The sequence below is a fragment of the Dicentrarchus labrax genome, unplaced genomic scaffold, assembly GCF_905237075.1.
Source record: "Dicentrarchus labrax unplaced genomic scaffold, dlabrax2021, whole genome shotgun sequence".
Taxonomy (NCBI): Eukaryota; Metazoa; Chordata; class Actinopteri; family Moronidae; genus Dicentrarchus; species Dicentrarchus labrax.
Genome location: NW_026136721.1, coordinates 23969124 through 23990315, shown reverse-complemented (window position 1 = coordinate 23990315; position 21192 = coordinate 23969124). Strand labels below are relative to the sequence as shown.

The window sequence follows — 21192 nt, the reverse complement described above, 5'->3', positions numbered from 1 at the left end:
TGTATGTGTGTGTAAAAACCCCACACAGACATGGTTCCTCTTAACCAAACAAATTCAGATAAATTATTTTGCCGTTCTCTCCATTGTTCTTTTTCTTGAATCCTTTTTTTCCATTTCAAATTGTTCTCTCTGGCTATTTTTTAAAAATCAAAATCAAGTCATGGCTATGGCTAGGGGTGATGTTAGGACTGTGTGACCTTGACTATCACAGCACACAATACTGTAAACATTTTAGAGATGGAAGCTGTACACACTCTAGTTTGGATGATCCTTGAGGCAATGCAGCCCTCTCCTGGTGTGTCATTGCTATTGCATGTATGGCAAGTCCCTGTCAATAGCATTTACTGGATTATAAATTCATTGCTGATATTTAATTTATGCAGTATTGTGTTTGCACAAACTAAAGACATTAAGAAGTCTTTTGTTAAATAAAACCACACTCCCATGTGTGACTCTAATTTACACAATTTCTAACACTGAAAGTTACTGTAGTGTCCGCAAGGACATGTTGAAAGTGTTATTCAGCAAACCACCATTTATTGCTGTAACAGTACAGGTTACTGTTGGCCGTAACCACGCCAAAACAACCAAAACAACCAAAACAACCAAAACAAATACATTTGGCCGTAACTCCAACTGTGCCCTTAGTGTTCTCTTCAAGCTCACTCACACACACACACACACACACACGCGCACTTGCACAGCCCTCATCCCCGTCACACTCGCACCCCGCCGCCCTACCTACTCATTCAATCCCAAACATGTCATTAACTCAGAGAACATTTGACATTATAACAGAACATTACTGCAGGGTCGCTACAATACTATATGAACATACCATGTGCAAGAAGATCAGTGTAGCCTCTTGTTCCTGCCTGATGTTGGCACAGATATTAAGTTTTAAATATACATATTAGGTTTGTACTAACAACAAGATATCATGCAAATGTCTATAACTGCTAAACTTTGTTGAGCTGCATGTGAAAATTCCACTATACACAGATCAGCCATAACATTATGACCACCTGGGCACCCCGGTGCATATTTCCAAGTGAAGCCTTTTGTAAGCTCACCCCTTTAAGAGGAGTGTGTGCGTTTGCTACTTCACTAGACAAGGCCCAAGTAACAGAGGGCAAAATGTGAAAAGGGGCTTAGCTGTTTTTTCATACTTTAGCTCTCTTGGCCAGATGATTGGAATCCAAATCATCTTTACTGCCAAATTATTTGGGTGACCTACTCTCATGAATTGATGTTTGTTTTGAGTGTTAGGTAACAGTACAACCGTTGAGAACAAGAAACACATTGGAATAAAATGTTAACCAGAGGATAAAATAAATCATGTAAAAATTATAATTTTGAACCCTGTCTCTAAGAGCTTGCATGTTTTGACATGTCAGTATGTATTAAACTTGTTCTTGTTCTCTGTATCTCATACACAGGAAGTGGTCACCATTACAAAGATTACACACCTGATAATGCAGTCACAGGCCAGTCAGTCAACAGTTTTATAATTATAGGTTCATTTGTTGTGTAAGATTTAAGGTGGTATGTATGTGGATATCAATTTACATTTTTTGATGTTCAAGGTAAGATAGAATTTCACATCAAAAAGCAGAATGTGCTTCTTTACAATGTTCTTGGTAGACAAAAGGCCAGGTTTTTCTCCTGGTACTTTAATTCCTGCATTATTAAGTGTTCCCTTACATTCCCCTGAAATCAACTTTAAATATTGGCAATGATCATGAACCTTGCTGTCAAATACAGAGAATGTTTGAAATGGTTCAGTTCTACTCAGTACCCATATAACTGATACCATATCCTTGACCTATTAATATAAAAGGGGAAAATATGTTTTTAAAAAAATCTATTTAAAATAGAGAGACAAAAACAATAATTTGAAAAAACAAGAGTCATTTTAAAGGTAACATTTAATACTTAGTTGAATAACAACGATTCAAATTTTCATTATTCCCCTTCTCAATAACATACAGGTACAATCGATATTCTATTAAAAACATTTTATGATAGCTGGACACTTTTTGACTAGCATTCAGAGGTCCACTTGCCACACTATTCACTGAAAACTGGACGATTCAATATTTTCTCCTACAGTATTCTAACATGGCAACTGTGGTGTTGTTTAGGTAAGGCACCTGAAACCACATGATTATGTTTAGGGAGAGATCGTCTTCATGGTTGAATATATGAAAAAAAAAAAAACTCCAACATTAATGGTTGGTCTCAGACGTATAACGAATCATTGGTCTCCAGCATCAAGATCATGTTACCTCCATATCCTAAGCTTTTGGCACTATGCTACTTTAACTACACAATTCTTCCTTCATTCGCACTGAACAATGGCATTGATGTACATTCTGTCCTGCTGAATCGTACAAAGCTTTTAATTTTAAATAAATATTTAGTAAATTATCCTTTCATGTATGTATTTGCATTTTTAAAATGTTAATGATGCCACACGAAAAATGGCATATAAAAAAGAATTTAAAAAAGAAATACATTGAATGGAAAAAAAATGCCCCAAAAGTACAGAACACTATATTATAATCTTAATGATTCGTTCTTTAAATAAAATTAAATCAAAAAACACAAGTGATTGTAACATTACAAGTTAAAAATACTGAGAAATTGTCTAAATTTTTGACACACAGTACATATCTTTTTACCACATGACATTGTACAGGTAAATTTCATAATGCACAGTGTTTTTCATTTGCTGGTACCTTCCTCTTTCCACACTTAGATAGCATAGTAAAAGTTACTGGCCAAGTCGTTGTGTTGGGTGTCTATAAGTGTATCAGCATCTGTGCCACAGTCAGCAGTGTCAGTGAAAAGACTGCTAATGAGCCCGTTGTGTGTATTGGAGAGCTGCTTGATGTGGACTCTGAAATATTAGGAAAGCAGAGGTATTATTCAGTAAAATTCTATAAACTAAAAGTAACTTTACAAGTTCAAAATACAGGCTTACAATGAAGCTTCATCCCAACCTTGAGGGCTCAAATCTACTTTCATATTTAACAAAAAAAAGTTTGACTTTTGAGTCTCTATTAACTTACGTGCAGTAACGCTGCCTGAAATAACGTTCAAGGAGGTAGAGTTGGCAAGTTGGCTGCTGAATCCTGAAGTTGCACTGCTTGCTGAAGGAACTGAGTTTTTATCCTTGTACACAAGGGTTGACTGGACAACCACTGATCCACTCCTACAGCGAGAAAGAGAGAAAGCACTTTTAAAAAGCAAATTGAATGGATAATGTCTAGCAAAAGTTTGCCAGTGATTGAAAGTTAGTCTTACGTGAATGAGTTTATGATGGAGCGAAGGAAATCTGATCCATACAGCCTTGCACCCGCTTTGTTTATCTGAAAGACAACTTGTCTGTAAATATACAACAAATGGCTGCAAGCACCAATGAACAGCTTACCACAGGTTGCCTGATTGCAATGCAAGGCAGGAGCATTTATCAAGTTTGAAGATAATGAACAGTGAGTCCCACTGGGATCTGGGCTAAACCTCAATTTGGGGGCATTGCTAACTTGCAGCCAGTAAGAACAGAAAAAGAAACAGCTTACAATATGGTGCAGTAATCACTGTGAATTATGACAAAGCTCTTGCAGAATTTTACTACAGGTTTACTGTATCTGTTGATAATTTCTCTAAAATGATATTGTGTGTTTCCCTCTGCTGTGAGATTAGTGTGTTTTGTTCTGTTTGGATGGAATATTCCAAGAATAATACTGGCTTTTGTTGTTTCCCAATGAAAATTATGGAGAAAGACGGAATGATTATTCTACATATACACTGATCAGCTATAACATTATGACCACCTGGGCACCCTGGTAGGTGTCATCTAGCCATCACAATTTGGCCTTTGTCAAAGTCGCTCAAATCCTTACACTTCTTCTAACACATCAATTTTGAGGACAAAATGTTCACCTGCTGTCTAATATATCCCACCCACTGACAGGTGCCATTATAACGAGGTAATAATTGTTATTCACTTCACCTGTCAGTGGTCATAATATTATGGCTGATCGGTGTATGATGCAAAAGTGTTTTCAATATGCAAAATGCAATATTTGCTGAATATCGTAGAAAGTTTCTAAGACTTTGGCAGTCGAGTTTAGAAGATGCTTCACTGTCTTATGATGACCATGGAATATTATTGTTACAAAGTAAAATCTTAATTTATTACAGTATACGTTTTGTTGTTAGAAGCACAGTGTTAAAGTGCATAGACAGCTTACCTCTGTGACCACTAATGCAGCTAAAGTTTGAAACTCGGTAGAGGATGAGTCTGAGAGGGCCGGTGTAAATGTTCGGTCAAGGCTGAACTGAAGGTTAAGGGTTCCCTCACTGGATGTAGGAGGATCTGTTAAAGAAGTGGTGGTTGTAGTAGTTGGTGCAGCAGTGGAAGCAGTTGTTGTAGCAGTTGGTGCAGCTGTTGTAGCAGCAGTTGTAGCAGTTGGTGCAGCAGTTGTAGCAGTTGCTGTAGCAGTTGGCGCAGCAGTTGGTGCAGCAGTTGTAGCAGTTGCTGTAGCAGTTGGCGCAGCAGTTGGTGCAGCAGTTGTAGCAGTTGCTGCAGCAGTTGTAGCAGTTGGCGCAGCAGTTGTAGCAGTTGCTGTAGCAGTTGCTGCAGCAGTTGTAGCAGTTGGCGCAGCAGTTGTAGCAGTTGCTGTAGCAGTTGGCGCAGCAGTTGCTGTAGCAGTTGCTGCAGCAGTTGTAGCAGGAGCAGCAGTTGTAGCAGTTGCTGTAGCAGTTGGCGCAGCAGTTGCTGTAGCAGTTGCTGCAGCAGTTGTAGCAGGAGCAGCAGTTGTAGCAGTTGGTGTAGCAGTTGGCGCAGCAGTTGCTGTAGCAGTTGCTGCAGCAGTTGTAGCAGGAGCAGCAGTTGATGTAGTAATTCCTGTAATAACAAAATTCAGATTATTGCAGCATTTGCAGGAGGTTTTGTAGCAGTTATATATGTAGCTCCATGCACTGTATTTCATAATAATGCCAAAAGAAGTAAAACAACTCTTACTTGCTGCAACAATGCTTGAGGTGTTCAATGGAAGGGAGATGTTGGGCGCTGCTTCCACCAGAGCATTTTGCACAGTACTAGTTTCTGGCAGTGAACTGGCATTAGCAAATATCAGCTCAGAATCGACCACAACTGAACCTTGACTGTAAGAGAAATGATTGTTGTTAGAATAATTGTTGTCTGTTGTTTGTGACACATGAATATCAATTGCTGATACACTGCAGACATTTTATAATGACAAAATGTTGTATTAACAACGTGAAAAACAAATGAATGCACCCATGGCATAAAAAAAGCAATAGTTTCAAATATTTAGATTAAGATATCCTATACTTGAATTTGCTGACTGGATTTCAATTAATACAGTGCCATTCATACAGCTTTAATTAAACATATTTTATATATTTTTTCAAACATTAGATAAAGAGAGTAATGTCATATACCTGAAAGAGTTGATGATGGCTCGAAGGAACCTGCTTCCATATCTGTTGCTATAGACCTTGTCAAGCTGGAGAAATTAAATTGACAAACAGTCAGTCAACAAGTAATATCTAAAAATAAGGATGACAGATGGAAGAGAATTGTTATTACAACACTATTATATAGCCATTTGCCAAAATGGCTACATAGCCTGCTATTATTACCATTGCAACTAAAATAATTTGAAACTGTTCTCTGTTAAGGATGAACCATTTAACAGCCACTAGACTTTGGGTTGTATATACAGTGATATAAACCTTCACTTGGCCTGTACAAAATCCTGTACAAATGTAATGACTGGTGAATAATTATAGAAACAAATATATAATAATTCACAAAGTATATTATAATTACATGAGTATTACAAGAACTTTACTTACTGTTAATTTCACACTGTTTGCTAAATCCTTGAACTCTTGAGAGGATTTGTTTTCAAGTTGTTGTGTAAAGTTTTGCTGCAACCTAAATCCCAACATAATCCTTGATTCTGCTGATGGGGCAACAGTTGTGATAACTGGCTGTGGTGATGTTCCATTTACTGATGGGGAGGTTGCATTACCTAGAAGTATATTAAAAATCATGGTAACAAATTGTACAAGGTTACATTATATGTGCTGCATCAACTGGTAGTGATAGATTGAGTGTGTGCATTACCTGGTGGTGACACGGTGGTGACTGGTTGGACTGAGGTTGCATTGCTTGGTGGTGAGGTTATATTGACTGGTGCTGAGGTTGCGTTGAGTGGTGGTGAAGTTAAGTTGACTGGTGGTGAAGTTGCATTGACTGGTGGTGAGGTCATGTTGATGACTGGTGGTGAGGTTGCGTTGAGTGGTGGTGATGTCATGTTTGCTGGTGGTGAAGTTGCATTGAGTGGTGGCGAGGTTGCGTTGACTGGTGGTGAGGTTGCGTTGACTGGTGGTGAAGTCATGTTGGCTGGTGGTGAAGTCATGTTGACTGATGGTGAAGTAACATTGACTGGTGGTGAGGTTGCGTTGAGTGGTGGTGAGGTAACATTGACTGGTGGTGAGGTTGCATTGACTGGTGGTGAGGTGGAATTGAGTGGTGGTGAAGTCATGTTTGCTGGTGGTGAAGTTGCATTAAGTGGTGGTGAGGTCATGTTGATGACTGGTGGTGAGGTTGCGTTGAGTGGTGGTGAAGTCATGTTGACTGGTGGTGAGGTAACGTTGACTGGTGGTGAAGTAATGTTGACTGGTGGTGAAGTTGCGTTGAGTGGTGGTGAGGTTGCGGTTACTGGTGGTGCAATTGTTTTGATTGAGTTAATTAAATAGTTTTCCCTAATAACTGGTCAATGTCTATAACAACAGAGTCCTCTTAATTTCATTAACTGGAAGTGATGACTCGGCACTTTTGGAACTTGGTGAAGTTACACTATCATGACAGCAAATTACACTAAATTGTGATAATTATAATTATAATAATTATAATTGTATTTGTGTCTAATAATGATTACGTGAATATATTTTACCAGACCAGAACAGAATTCAAATTTTATTTACTGATAATAGTACCTGGTGGTGGAGTTGAAGGTGCAACTGTGGCTGGAGATTCAGTTGGTGCCGACACAACTGCAAAAAACAACAATAAAATGTCTTTAAATATATTTTTGTCATCATACAGTATGTACTTGCAATAATTATTTGCAAAATTCACCATCTAGGTATAACATAATGTTTTACCAGTTGCAGTAATAGAGGATGTGTTGATAGGCAGAGAAATATTAGAGCTGGAAACAGCAGTCTCCAAAGTTTCAGCTGTAGAACTGGCATTTGGTAGTGTAGTCACATTGTTGAATATCAGCTCAGCATCTACCACAACGGATCCTTGACTGTAACAGAAGTATTTTTGAGATGTCAGTTTTTCATGTTCTAATCTTATTTGACCGTTGTGGCCATTCTTGTTTAACAAAGGCTCCATGAGAAGGTCGACATATATTTTTTATGAATAAAAAAATGAAAAAGTAAAATATATACATAAAAATAAAAAATAATATAAAACAGAGTATAGTTTATAGTTTATATATTCCTCTTTGTTTCCATTAATTACCAAAACAATCAATACATTAGCAAACAAATATGAATAACTTTTTCAAATGTAATAGGGAGCAGTGTTTTATACCTGAAGCCGTTGATTACAGTTCGATTGAAGTTAGATCCATATCTTTGTGAATAGACAGCGTTGAGCTGTAAATGAATTGTATTTAAAAAAATTATAACATTTCAAAAATACAAATGAGGCGGATTGTGAAGTTATATAATCTAAACTCTTCATAATTATTTGGAATCTGATCATGGAAAAATGCCCAAAACAAATCAAACCAATATGTATAAACTTACCGCTGTGGTTACTGTGTCTTTTAACTCCTTGAACTCTGATGAGGATTTGTTTGTAAGTTGTTGGGTAAAATTTTGCTGCAACTTAAATCCCAACTTAATTTTTGGCTCTGATGGTGGAGCAGCTCCTGTTGTAGCTGGAGGAACAATGGTTGCGACTGTTGGTGGCACTGATGTTCCATTTACAGGTGAAGAGCTTACATTAACTAGAAATGAATTCAATATTTATTAGTAAAAAAAATTACATGAGAGCAAGACAAGCTGCATTGACAAATTACACTTGAAATGTATCAAGCTAAAATACAGTAAATTGTGGATAGTGGTTAGCTGTTGACAAGTTGCTAGCTGGTGTTTGCAGATTTCACTGCATTGAGATTTTGGTTTGGGTAGCAATGGCTGTGTTATTCGTGAATCATCTGTGTTATTAGGGTTGAGAGCCCAAGTAAACTAAAGCTCACGTGTCTGTAATCACCTGCAGCACAGACATCGCAGGCATCAGCCCAACTCCCCTACATAAATGATGTATTGATTGTGGGAGAGGTTGCTTTACCTGGCAAAGAAGTTGTGATAATTGGTGGTGAGGTTGCATTGGCTGTTGGTGAAGTCATGTTAACTGGTGGTGAGGTTGCATTTACTGGTGGTGAAGTCATGTTGACTGGTTGTGAGGTTGCATTTACTGGTGGTGAAGTCATGTTGGCTGGTGGTGAGGTTGCATTTACTGGTGGTGAAGTCATGTTGACTGGTGGTGAGGTTGCATTTACTGGTGGTGAAGTCATGTTGGCTGGTGGTGAGGTTGCATTTACTGGTGGTGAAGTCATGTTGATTGGTGGAGAGGTTGCATTTATTGGTGGTGAAGTCATGTTTGCTGGTGGTGAAGTCATATTGACTGGTGGTGAGGTTGCATTTACTGGTGGTGAAGTCATGTTGACTGGTGGTGAGGTTGTGTTGAGTGGTGGTGAGGTCATGTTTGCTGGTGGTGAGGTCGCATTTATTGGTGGTGAAGTCATGTTGGCTGGTGGTGAGGTGGCATTTACTGGTGGTGAAGTCATGTTGACTGGTGGTGAGGTTGTGTTGAGTGGTGGTGAGGTCATGTTGACTGGTGGTGAGGTTGCATTTACTGGTGGTGAAGTCATGTTGACTGGTGGTGAGGTTGTGTTGAGTGGTGGTGAGGTCATGTTTGCTGGTGGTGAGGTTGCATTTACTGGTGGTGAAGTCATGTTGACTGGTGGTGAGGTGGCGTTAAGTGGTGGTGAGGTCATGTTTGCTGGTGGTGAGGTGGCGTTAAGTGGTGGTGAAGTCATGTTGATTGGTGGAGAGGTGGCGTTGAGTGGTGGTGAGGTCATGTTGGCTGGTGGTGAGGTTGCATTTACTGGTGGTGAAGTCATGTTGACTGGTTGTGAGGTTGTGTTGAGTGGTGGTGAGGTCATATTTGCTGGTGGTGAGCTGGTGTTTAGTGGTGGTGAAGTCATGTTGATTGGTGGAGAGGTGGTGTTGAGTGGTGGTGAGGTCATGTTTGCTGGTGGTGAGGTGGCGTTCAGTGGTGGTGAGGTCATGTTGACTGGTGATGAAGTTGCATTGAGTGGTGGTGAGGTCATGTTGACTTGTGATGAAGTTGCATTGAGTGGTGATGAGGTTGCGTTTACTGGTGGTGCAATTGTTTGGATTAAGTTAATTAAATAATTTCTCCTCATAATTGCTCAATGTTAATAACAACCATTTTTTTCAAGGCAGAATATGTCTGAGTCCTCTTAATCCACCAACTGGAAGCGATGATTAGGAACTTATTACAATTTTATTGTCATGACAACAAGTTAAGCTCAATTGTGATAATTGCATTGTATTTGTGTCTAATTAAAATTAAGTGACATTATCTTATTGCTTAAACTGAACAGAATTAAAATTTCATTTCCTGGCTGTGTCATGATAATACCTGGTGAGGGAGTTGTAATCATCGTTGACGGTGCATCTGTGGTTGGGGATTCAGTTGGTGCCAACACAACTGAAATAACAAACACCAATTTGTTTTGTTCTTTTGTCCTTTAATTATATTTTTGTTATCATATGTTCAATAAGTATTTGCAAAATTTTACATTTTGTAATGAAATAATGCCTTACCAGCTGCAGTAATAGAGGATTGGTCAACAGGGAGAGAAATATTAGAGCTGGAAACAGCAGTCTCCAAAGTTTCAGCTGTAGAACTAGCATTTGGTAGTGTAGTCACATTGTTGAATATCAGCTCAGCATCTACCACAACGGATCCTTGACTGTAACAGAAGTATTTTTGAGATGTCAGTTTTTCATGTTCTAATCTTATTTGACCGTTGTGGCCATTCTTGTTTAACAAAGGCTCTATGAGAAGGTCGACATATATTTTTTATGAATAAAAAAGTGAAAAAGTAAAATATATACATAAAAATAAAAAACAATATAAAACAGAGTATAGCATTCCTCTTTGTTTCCATTAATTACCAAAACAATCAATACATTAGCAAACAAATATGAATAACTTTTTCAAATGTAATAGGGAGCAGTGTTTTATACCTGAAGCCGTTGATTACAGTTCGATTGAAGTTAGATCCATATCTTTGTGAATAGACAGCGTTGAGCTGTAAATGAATTGTATTTAAAAAAATTATAACATTTCAAAAATACAAATGAGGCGGATTGTGAAGTTATATAATCTAAACTCTTCATAATTATTTGGAATCTGATCATGGAAAAATGCCCAAAACAAATCAATACAATATGTATAAACTTACCGCTGTGGTTACTGTGTCTTTTAACTCCTTGAACTCTGATGAGGATTTGTTTGTAAGTTGCTGGGTAAAATTTTGCTGCAACTTAAATCCCAACTTAATTTTTGGCTCTGATGGTGGAGCAGCTCCTGTTGTAGCTGGAGGAACAATGGTTGCGACTGTTGGTGGCACTGATGTTCCATTTACAGGTGAAGAGCTTACATTAACTAGAAATGAATTCAATATTTATTAGTAAAAAAAAAATACACGAGAGTAAGACAAGCTGCATTGACAAATTGCACTTGAAATGTATCAAGCTAAAATACAGTAAATTGTGGATAGTGGTTAGCTGTTGACAAGTTGCTAGCTGGTGTTTGCAGATTTCACTGCATTGAGATTTTGGTTTGGGTAGCAATGGCTGTGTTATTCGTGAATCATCTGTGTTATTAGGGTTGAGAGCCCAAGTAAACTAAAGCTCACGTGTCTGTAATCACCTGCAGCAGAGACATCGCAGGCATCAACCCAACTCCCCTACATAAATGATGTATTGATTGTGGGAGAGGTTGCTTTACCTGGCAAAGAAGTTGTGATAATTGGTGGTGAGGTTGCATTGGCTGTTGGTGAAGTCATGTTAACTGGTGGTGAGGTTGCATTTACTGGTGGTGAAGTCATGTTGACTGGTTGTGAGGTTGCATTTACTGGTGGTGAAGTCATGTTGCTTGGTGGTGAGGTTGCATTTACTGGTGGTGAAGTCATGTTGACTGGTGGTGAGGTTGCATTTACTGGTGGTGAAGTCATGTTGATTGGTGGAGAGGTGGCGTTGAGTGGTGGTGAGGTCATGTTGGCTGGTGGTGAGGTTGCATTTACTGGTGGTGAAGTCATGTTGACTGGTGGTGAGGTTGTGTTGAGTGGTGGTGAGGTCATGTTTGCTGGTGGTGAGGTTGCATTTACAGGTGTTGAAGTCATGTTGACTGGTGGTGAGGTGGCGTTAAGTGGTGGTGAGGTCATGTTTGCTGGTGGTGAGGTGGCGTTAAGTGGTGGTGACGTCATGTTGATTGGTGGAGAGGTAGCGTTGAGTGGTGGTGAGGTCATGTTGGCTGGTGGTGAGGTTGCATTTACTGGTGGTGAAGTCATGTTGACTGGTGGTGAGGTTGTGTTGAGTGGTGGTGAGGTCATGTTTGCTGGTGGTGAGGTTGCATTTATTGGTGGTGAAGTCATGTTGGCTGGTGGTGAGGTGGCGTTAAGTGGTGGTGAAGTCATGTTGATTGGTGGAGAGGTGGCGTTGAGTGGTGGTGAGGTCATGTTGGCTGGTGGTGAGGTTGCATTTACTGGTGGTGAAGTCATGTTGACTGGTTGTGAGGTTGTGTTGACTGGTGGTGAGGTCATATTTGCTGGTGGTGAGCTGGTGTTTAGTGGTGGTGAAGTCATGTTGATTGGTGGAGAGGTGGTGTTGAGTGATGGTGAGGTCATGTTTGCTGGTGGTGAGGTGGCGTTCAGTGGTGGTGAGGTCATGTTGACTGGTGATGAAGTTGCATTGAGTGGTGGTGAGGTCATGTTGACTTGTGATGAAGTTGCATTGAGTGGTGATGAGGTTGCGTTTACTGGTGGTGCAATTGTTTGGATTAAGTTAATTAAATAATTTCTCCTCATAATTGCTCAATGTTAATAACAACCATTTTTTTCAAGGCAGAATATGTCTGAGTCCTCTTAATCCACCAACTGGAAGTGATGATTAGGAACTTATTACAATTTTATTGTCATGACAACAAGTTAAGCTCAATTGTGATAATTGCATTGTATTTGTGTCTAATTAAAATTAAGTGACATTATCTTATTGGTTAAACTGAACAGAATTAAAATTTCATTTCCTGGCTGTGTCATGATAATACCTGGTGAGGGAGTTGTAATCATCGTTGACGGTGCATCTGTGGTTGGGGATTCAGTTGGTGCCAACACAACTGAAATAACAAACACCAATTTGTTTTGTTCTTTTGTCCTTTAATTATATTTTTGTTATCATATGTTCAATAAGTATTTGCAAAATTTTACATTTTGTAATGATGTAATGCCTTACCAGCTGCAGTAATAGAGGATGTGTTGATAGGCAGAGAAATATTAGAGCTGGAAACAGCAGTCTCCAAAGTTTCAGCTGTAGAACTGGCATTTGGTAGTGTAGTCACATTGTTGAATATCAGCTCAGCATCCACCACAACGGATCCTTGACTGTAACAGAAGTATTTTTAAGATGTCAGTTTTTCATGTTCTAATCCTATTTGACCATTGTGGCCATTGTTGTTTAACAAAGGCTCCATGAGAAGGTCGACATATATTTTTATGATTAAATAAATGAAAAAGTAAAATATATACATAAAAATAAAAAACAATATAAAACAGAGTATAGCATTCCTCTTTGTTTTCATTAATAACCAAAACAAATCAATGCATTAGCAAACAAATATGAATAACTTTTTCAGATGTAATAAGGAGCAGTGTTTTATACCTGAAGCCGTTGATTACAGTTCGATTGAAGTTAGATCCATATCTTTGTGAATAGACAGCATTGAGCTGTAAATGAATTGTATTTCAAAAAATTATAACATTTCAAAAATACAAACGAGGCAACAAATTTCATACTATACCACAATTATTCAATCTTTTGTCTATACTCCTTTTTCTATCTCGTGTTCATGTAAGTCACATGAAAATGTTTAAATATTCAGGTGTGTCCATGTCTTGCCTCCATCTAAAGCTTGAGTTTTGAAAATATAATACCATGGACTACACGTACAAGCACTGTTCTGAATTATATTAGTTAATTTTTTGAATGAAAGGTATTTTAGCACTGTATTTGTATAATTGTTGTATACTATTACCTACTGCAGTGTCCTAACAATTTATTCCCACTACAATAATGGATGTCTTTCATCTAATTTGAGAATCTTGACAAAACTTTCTAAAGTAAAGTGGATTGTGAAGTTATATAATCTAAACTTTTCATAATTATTTGGAATCTGATCATAAAGAAGACAAAAACAAAGCAATACAATATGTATCAACTTACCGCTGTGGTTACTGTGTCTTTTAACTCCTTGAACTCTGATGAGGATTTGTTTGTAAGTTGCTGGGTAAAATTCTGCTGCAACTTAAATCCCAACTTAAGTTTTGGCTCTGATGGTGGAGCAGCTCCTGTTGTAGCTGGAGGAACAATAGCTGTGACTGTTGGTGGCACTGATGTTCCATTTACAGGTGAAGAGCTTACATTACCTAGAAAAGAATTCAATATTTATTAGTAAAAAAAAAATACACGAGAGCAAGACAAGCTGCATTGACAAATTGCACTTGAAATGTATCAAGCTAAAATACAGTTAATTGTGGATAGTGGTTAGCTGTTGACAAGTTGCTAGCTGGTGTTTGCAGATTTCACTGCATTGAGATTTTGGTTTGGGTAGCAATGGCTGTGTTATTCGTGAATCATCTGAATGTGTGTTATTAGGGTTGAGAGCCCAAGTAAACTAAAGCTCACGTGTCTGTAAACACCTGCAGCAGAGACATCGCAGGCATCAGCCCAACTCCCCTACATGAATGATGTATTGATTGTGGGAGAGGTTGCTTTACCTGGCAAAGAAGTTGTGATAATTGGTGGTGAGGTTGCATTGGCTGGTGGTGAAGTCATGTTGACTGGTTGTGAGGTTGCATTTACTGGTGGTGAAGTCATGTTGGCTGGTGGTGAGGTTGCATTTACTGGTGGTGAAGTCATGTTGACTGGTGGAGAGGTTGCATTTATTGGTGGTGAAGTCATGTTGACTGGTGGTGAGGTTGCATTTACTGGTGGTGAAGTCAGGTTGACTGGTTGTGAGGTTGCATTTACTGGTGGTGAAGTCATGTTGGCTGGTGGTGAGGTTGCATTTATTGGTGGTGAAGTCATGTTGATTGGTGGTGAGGTTGCATTTACTGGTGGTGAAGTCATGTTGACTGGTGGTGAGGTTGTATTGAGTGGTGGTGAGGTCATGTTTGCTGGTGGTGAGGTTGCATTTACTGGTGGTGAAGTCATGTTGGCTGGTGGTGAGCTGGTGTTTAGTGGTGGTGAGGTCATGTTGATTGGTGGTGAGGTTGCATTTACTGGTGGTGAAGTCATGTTGACTGGTGGTGAGGTTGCATTTATTGGTGGTGAAGTCATGTTGGCTGGTGGTGAGGTTGCATTTATTGGTGGTGAAGTCATGTTGGCTGGTGGTGAGGTGGCGTTATGTGGTGGTGACGTCATGTTGATTGGTGGAGAGGTAGCGTTGAGTGGTGGTGAGGTCATGTTGGCTGGTGGTGAGGTTGCATTTACTGGTGGTGAAGTCATGTTGACTGGTTGTGAGGTTGTGTTGAGTGGTGGTGAGGTCATATTTGCTGGTGATGAGCTGGTGTTTAGTGGTGGTGAGGTCATGTTGATTGGTGGAGAGGTGCCGTTGAGTGGTGGTGAGGTCATGTCGATTGGTGGAGAGGTGGCGTTGAGTGGTGGTGAGGTCATGTTTGCTGGTGGTGAGGTGGCGTTCAGTGGTGGTGAGGTCATGTTGACTTGTGATGAAGTTGCATTGAGTGGTGATGAGGTTACGTTTACTGGTGGTGCAATTGTTTGGATTAAGTTAATTAAAAAATTTCTCCTCATAATTGCTCAATGTTAATAACAACCATTTTTTTCAAGGCAGAATATGTCTGAGTCCTCTTAATCCACCAACTGGAAGTGATGATTAGGAACTTATTACAATTTTATTGTCATGACAACAAGTTAAGCTCAATTGTGATAATTGCATTGTATTTGTGTCTAATTAAAATTAAGTGACATTATCTTATTGGTTAAACTGAACAGAATTAAAATTTCATTTCCTGGCTGTGTCATGATAATACCTGGTGAGGGAGTTGTAATCATCGTTGACGGTGCATCTGTGGTTGGGGATTCAGTTGGTGCCAACACAACTGAAATAACAAACACCAATTTGTTTTGTTCTTTTGTCCTTTAATTATATTTTTGTTATCATATGTTCAATAAGTATTTGCAAAATTTTACATTTTGTAATGATGTAATGCCTTACCAGCTGCAGTAATAGAGGATGTGTTGATAGGCAGAGAAATATTAGAGCTGGAAACAGCAGTCTCCAAAGTTTCAGCTGTAGAACTGGCATTTGGTAGTGTAGTCACATTGTTGAATATCAGCTCAGCATCCACCACAACGGATCCTTGACTGTAACAGAAGTATTTTTAAGATGTCAGTTTTTCATGTTCTAATCCTATTTGACCATTGTGGCCATTGTTGTTTAACAAAGGCTCCATGAGAAGGTCGACATATATTTTTATGATTAAATAAATGAAAAAGTAAAATATATACATAAAAATAAAAAACAATATAAAACAGAGTATAGCATTCCTCTTTGTTTTCATTAATAACCAAAACAAATCAATGCATTAGCAAACAAATATGAATAACTTTTTCAGATGTAATAAGGAGCAGTGTTTTATACCTGAAGCCGTTGATTACAGTTCGATTGAAGTTAGATCCATATCTTTGTGAATAGACAGCATTGAGCTGTAAATGAATTGTATTTCAAAAAATTATAACATTTCAAAAATACAAACGAGGCAACAAATTTCATACTATACCACAATTATTCAATCTTTTGTCTATACTCCTTTTTCTATCTCGTGTTCATGTAAGTCACATGAAAATGTTTAAATATTCAGGTGTGTCCATGTCTTGCCTCCATCTAAAGCTTGAGTTTTGAAAATATAATACCATGGACTACACGTACAAGCACTGTTCTGAATTATATTAGTTAATTTTTTGAATGAAAGGTATTTTAGCACTGTATTTGTATAATTGTTGTATACTATTACCTACTGTAGTGTCCTAACAATTTATTCCCACTACAATAATGGATGTCTTTCATCTAATTTGAGAACCTTGATAAAACTTTCTAAAGTAAAGTGGATTGTGAAGTTATTTAATCTAAACTTTTCATAATTATTTGGAATCTGATCATAAAGAAGACAAAAACAAAGCAATACAATATGTATCAACTTACCGCTGTGGTTACTGTGTCTTTTAACTCCTTGAACTCTGATGAGGATTTGTTTGTAAGTTGTTGGGTAAAATTCTGCTGCAACTTAAATCCCAACTTAAGTTTTGGCTCTGATGGTGGAGCAGCTCCTGTTGTAGCTGGAGGAACAATAGCTGTGACTGTTGGTGGCACTGATGTTCCATTTACAGGTGAAGAGCTTACATTACCTAGAAAATAATTCAATATTTATTAGTAAAAATCATGACATCAGAGCAAGACAAGCTGCAATAACAAATTGTACTTGAAATGTATTAAGCTAAAATACAGTAAATTGTGGTTAGTGGTTAGCTGTTGACAAGTCGCTAGCTGGCGTTTCATATTGCACTGCATTGAGATTTTGGTTTGGGTAGCAATGGCTGTGTTATTCGTGAATCATCTGAATGTGTGTTATTAGGGTTGAGAGCCCAAGTACACTAAAGCTCACGTGTCTGTATTCACCTGCAGCAGAGACATCGCAGGCATCAGCCCAACTTCCCTACATAAATGATGTATTGATTGTGGGAGAGGTTGTTTTACCTGGCAAAGAAGTTGTGATGACTGGTGGTGAGGTTGCATTGGCTGGTGGTGAAGTCATGTTGACTGGTGGTGACGTTGCATTTACTGGTGGTGAGGTCATGTTGACTGGTGGTGAGGTCATGTTTGCTGGTGGTGAAGTCATGTTGACTGGTGCTGAGGTCATGTTGACTGGTGATGAAGTTGCGTTGAGTGTAGGCGATGTTGCATTGAGTGGTGATGAGGTCATGTTGGCAGGTGATGATGTCATGTTGACTGGTGATGAAGTTGCGTTGAGTGTAGGCAAAGTTGCGTTGTTTGGTTGTGAGGTCATGTTAACTGGAGATGATGTTGCATTTACTGGTGGTGAGGTTGCGTTGCTTGGTGGTGACGTTATGTTGGCAGGTGATGTCATGTTGACTGGCGGTGAGGTTGTGTTGAGTGGTGGCGAGGTCATGTTAGCTGGTGGTGAGGTTGTGTTGGCCTGTGGTGACGTCATGTTTGCTGGTGAGGAAGTTGCATTAGCTGAATGGTAGAACACAAGTGAAAAAAAGTTTAAGTAAGTTATATGGTATAAATATATATTATTTAGATTATTTTGGTGGTAAAGTCATGTTTACTGGTGGTGAGGTTACATTGAATGGTAGTCACCTCAAAGGTCATTATCCCCTTCATATACAGCCAATTGAGAGTCCTGTCTGAGTAACTGATGAATTGTCTGTATTTATAGCTCTTGGAGGAAATACTTAGACTTCTCAGCCATTTACAGATTTGTCCACATATTTTCAGATCTATGTACACATTTACAGATTTTTCTACATATTTCCGAATCTGTTTTATCAATTTGTTGCTGTAGTCTTGAAATAAACTATACAGTCGTATTATAGTGTTACCTGTTGTCTCATTAGCTGACGTTGTTCCCACAATTCCTGTAGGGGAGAATGTCACAATGATCAGTCTGAATTCAGTTTACTTTTTTGTATTATAAATTAGTCTTCCTTCATCTTCCCCACTTTAGCCCTTCATTTCAGTTTTTAGTTAATGTGCTTTTAATGGCAGAAATGTTCAAAACAATTATTAACAATAATATAAAAATATAATTGAGAAAGAATACATTTCTAAAAACAACACACAATTAATTAAGAAAACTGTCCATTAAGAAAACATTTCTCTCACTCTCGCTCTCTCTCGCTCTTTTTCTCTGTATCATACACACACACACACACACACACACACACACACACACACACACACAAGCATGCAGTCTAAGAAATACCTCCTAAGAGGAGAATGAATATGAAGGGTTCCATCCTCCTTGCGTCTGGTTCCTGTGAAATAAGAGCTCAATATAAAAACATGTCAAATACATTATAGTATGCAGAACTAATACACACTCAAGTCATTCTAATACACACTCAGTTGTCAGTATATTATGTACACATAGATGAATGTAGTCTAACAAAATCCCCCTGCAATAAATCCTACCTTGTGAAGTTTATAATGTTCAGGCTATGTTGAAACTTTTTAGAGAGGTCTTCATTAACATACTGATCAGTTTTGAGGTTGTAGTGCTGTTTAATTGCATTACATTATACAGAGAGGTATTTCTAACATTTTGACCACACTTTTTATTTCAATGAGGGTACTGAAGATTACATATATAAAGGTAGGGTTCATGTGTTAGTCTGATTAGTTTAAGCTAGTTGTATTAATAGACTAGTGTATAATATAGCTACTCAAATGACTCTGGTTGCTGTAGTTTACCACTCTCACTGTGTGGCAGTGATCACTGATAAACGCATAATTTAGTAGATGCTTAAAAACGATTTAACACAATCTTAAGACACACAATGTCTTGTGAAACATGCAGAACAGGCCCTGCCAGCATTCTGGAGAGACAAGTTTGGGTAACTTTGTCATATCTGACAGGGTAGTGTCACACCTCTGAGACTAGTCAAGATTCCAGATTGTATTCTCCGCCTACCAGACTATTCAGGAATTTTGTAAATAAAAAAACAGACAAAAAAACATATAAATTCCAAATTTAAGTACTACATAATAGAATTAATTAAATTTAAACGATTTTCTGATAATAATTATTTGACTGGCTTGTCAAAGCTAGATTCCATTGAAAATAGCAGTTAATGTTGCTTTCACAGACAACTCTTAAAAGGCATACGTTGTCAGCAGCTAAGCCTGTATGAACAGATATTCAGTACTATAGTTTATAGGCCTAAATCATAAAAAGGTCTGCAAACACCTGATTTGTGATACCACACACATTGATGATCTGCTCTGTAGAGAATGACGATACAAATACTGACCTAGACAAAACTTATTTTAATAACTAAGAGATAATTATTTTGTCATGACTCGGATTAGGATCAGGACTCTGATACTTCAGGTCTTGAACATTTTATTATCATCGAATAATAATACAGATATATGGTCAGTGATATCAGACAGAAAAATCAATTCAAACTAATCCTTTTCGACTCCCTAAACCCAGTTTGTGAACTATACCATGGCTTTCTGGGAGAGCTATCTTTTTTTTTTATGGTGTGGACATCAGGAATAGCATGTATGCGGTATCTATTAAAGTGAATTAGTGATGAATCACCCTTGTGTATGAAGCAGTAATAGCCTAATTTTATACATAATCTATGATGATAGAAAAATAGAAATGCATGGCAAAGATAGCATATTGTCAATATTTTAGACACTGCCAAAAATGGAAAAATCATGGTATCAGGGTAGCTCATGTCTTATTAAGAGGACCCCAACCACCCCATCTCCCCTGTAGTTCACATCCTGCCCAAACCTCCTGATGCAGTATCTAAGTGTCTAAGTCTGTGCATGTATCAACCTTTCAGTTTGAGATGCTTGTGATAAATTGAATTTGTACTGTATGTTTGTAAGTAACTTGTAACACAATAAATTTCTGTGCCTCTCTACCCCAATTAGAAGCCATCTTTATATTTTCCTGTAATAAATATCTGTATAGAATTGTCAAAGCAATTACCTTTACAAGTGTTCAATTCATTAACATTCTTAGATAGTCTACACCACAAGAACCTTTACTCAGTTTATTTATTATATCCAGCTGACACACCCTGACATGCCAATAATTGTAATCATCAGTTGTTTAACTGCTGTAATAATATGCATTGCTTTTTATTAATGCTTTGTTTGTTTTTCTAATGTCATTTAACAAGATGCGCTATAATGGCACATTGTAAATCAAAGGTGTGTCTAAGAAAAGACTTGAAAAGTGCGAGTCTAAAAATGTGCGACTTTAAAAGCAGCACACATATCACAGGAAAAGCAATGAGAAAATTGAATACAATTTGAAAGTAATGTGGTACAGAAAACCACCAGTTCAATTCTATTTATGCATAATTTTTATATAAACATTGGAAAATAAAAAAGCAAAATCTGTGTCTTATTGACAGACTTTTTGAAAGTCAGTTAGCGCACGTAAAGTAGACATTGGCAATTTCTTAAAGTGGATATTTTAAATGTTAAGTTGTATATAGCCATGCCAACATAAAAATGTGTTTCCTTACCCTAGTGCAGTCCCAAGTCCAACTGCAGTATATTCACAACAAGTTTTCAAAGAATGGCTGAAGGTACCAGACACCTGACAGTCTTGAGTCAAGAAATGGAAGTGAATGAAGTTTCTGTGAGTGAGTTGATAAAGTCTTGTTTTTTAAAGTGTCTGACATAACCTGCAGGACTTGTTCTTCTGTGCATCATTTCCATGTAAAAAGGATTCACTGGGCTCAAGAGACAAGGGGGGGGGTGTATACAATGCAGTGTGAGTAATGAAACCATTCTTGCTATTTCAAACATGCATAAGGTGTCACAATGTACAAAACCCAATGTGCAGCTGCATCATGTTCAGCCTCATAATCAACTATTAAACATTTAATATCACTCTTTTACACATACTGTGCTTTCATTTATGTAGTAGTTTCAACATTTAAGTATTTAAAATCCTACCT

At 38.0% G+C, this 21192-nt stretch overlaps 1 protein-coding gene across 50 annotated transcripts; it reads right to left on the bottom strand.

The window, feature by feature from the left end:
* Positions 1-1910: 1910 nt before the first annotated feature.
* LOC127355269 (uncharacterized) lies at positions 1911-20917 on the bottom strand. Of its 50 annotated transcripts, none has more exons than XM_051385951.1 (34): positions 20755-20917; positions 18465-18516; positions 18082-18117; positions 17371-17713; positions 17213-17265; positions 16661-16863; positions 16100-16164; positions 15674-15822; positions 15489-15557; positions 14214-15200; positions 13660-13862; positions 13099-13163; positions 12673-12821; positions 12488-12556; positions 11171-12199; positions 10623-10825; positions 10405-10469; positions 9979-10127; positions 9794-9862; positions 8414-9505; positions 7867-8069; positions 7649-7713; positions 7210-7358; positions 7042-7098; positions 6499-6763; positions 6415-6456; positions 6167-6306; positions 5893-6071; positions 5476-5540; positions 5033-5175; positions 4260-4915; positions 3310-3374; positions 3075-3217; positions 1911-2902 (listed from the first exon to the last, which is right to left on the bottom strand). In XM_051385951.1, the coding sequence occupies exons 2-34, from the start codon at positions 18496-18498 to the stop codon at positions 2805-2807; spliced, it is 7302 nt and encodes a 2433-aa protein (XP_051241911.1). In that variant the 5' UTR covers positions 18499-18516; positions 20755-20917; the 3' UTR covers positions 1911-2804. The 50 variants fall into 50 exon arrangements, with proteins under 50 accessions (XP_051241911.1, XP_051241912.1, XP_051241914.1 ...); XM_051385952.1 differs by having other exon boundaries at positions 6415-6498; positions 6541-6763; XM_051385954.1 differs by having other exon boundaries at positions 6415-6498; positions 6562-6763.
* Between the last annotated feature and the right edge of the window lie 275 nt (positions 20918-21192).

Coding starts and splice junctions, on each gene's coding strand:
- LOC127355269 (XM_051385936.1), bottom strand. CDS start 18,498: ATGGAACCCTTCATATTCATTCTCCTCTTAGGAG. Junction 15,823..16,099: donor ACTGTAATCAACGGCTTCAG/GTATAAAACACT, acceptor CTTCTGTTACAG/TCAAGGATCCGTTGTGGTGG. Junction 15,558..15,673: donor ATCCTCTATTACTGCAGCTG/GTAAGGCATTAC, acceptor TTGTTATTTCAG/TTGTGTTGGCACCAACTGAA.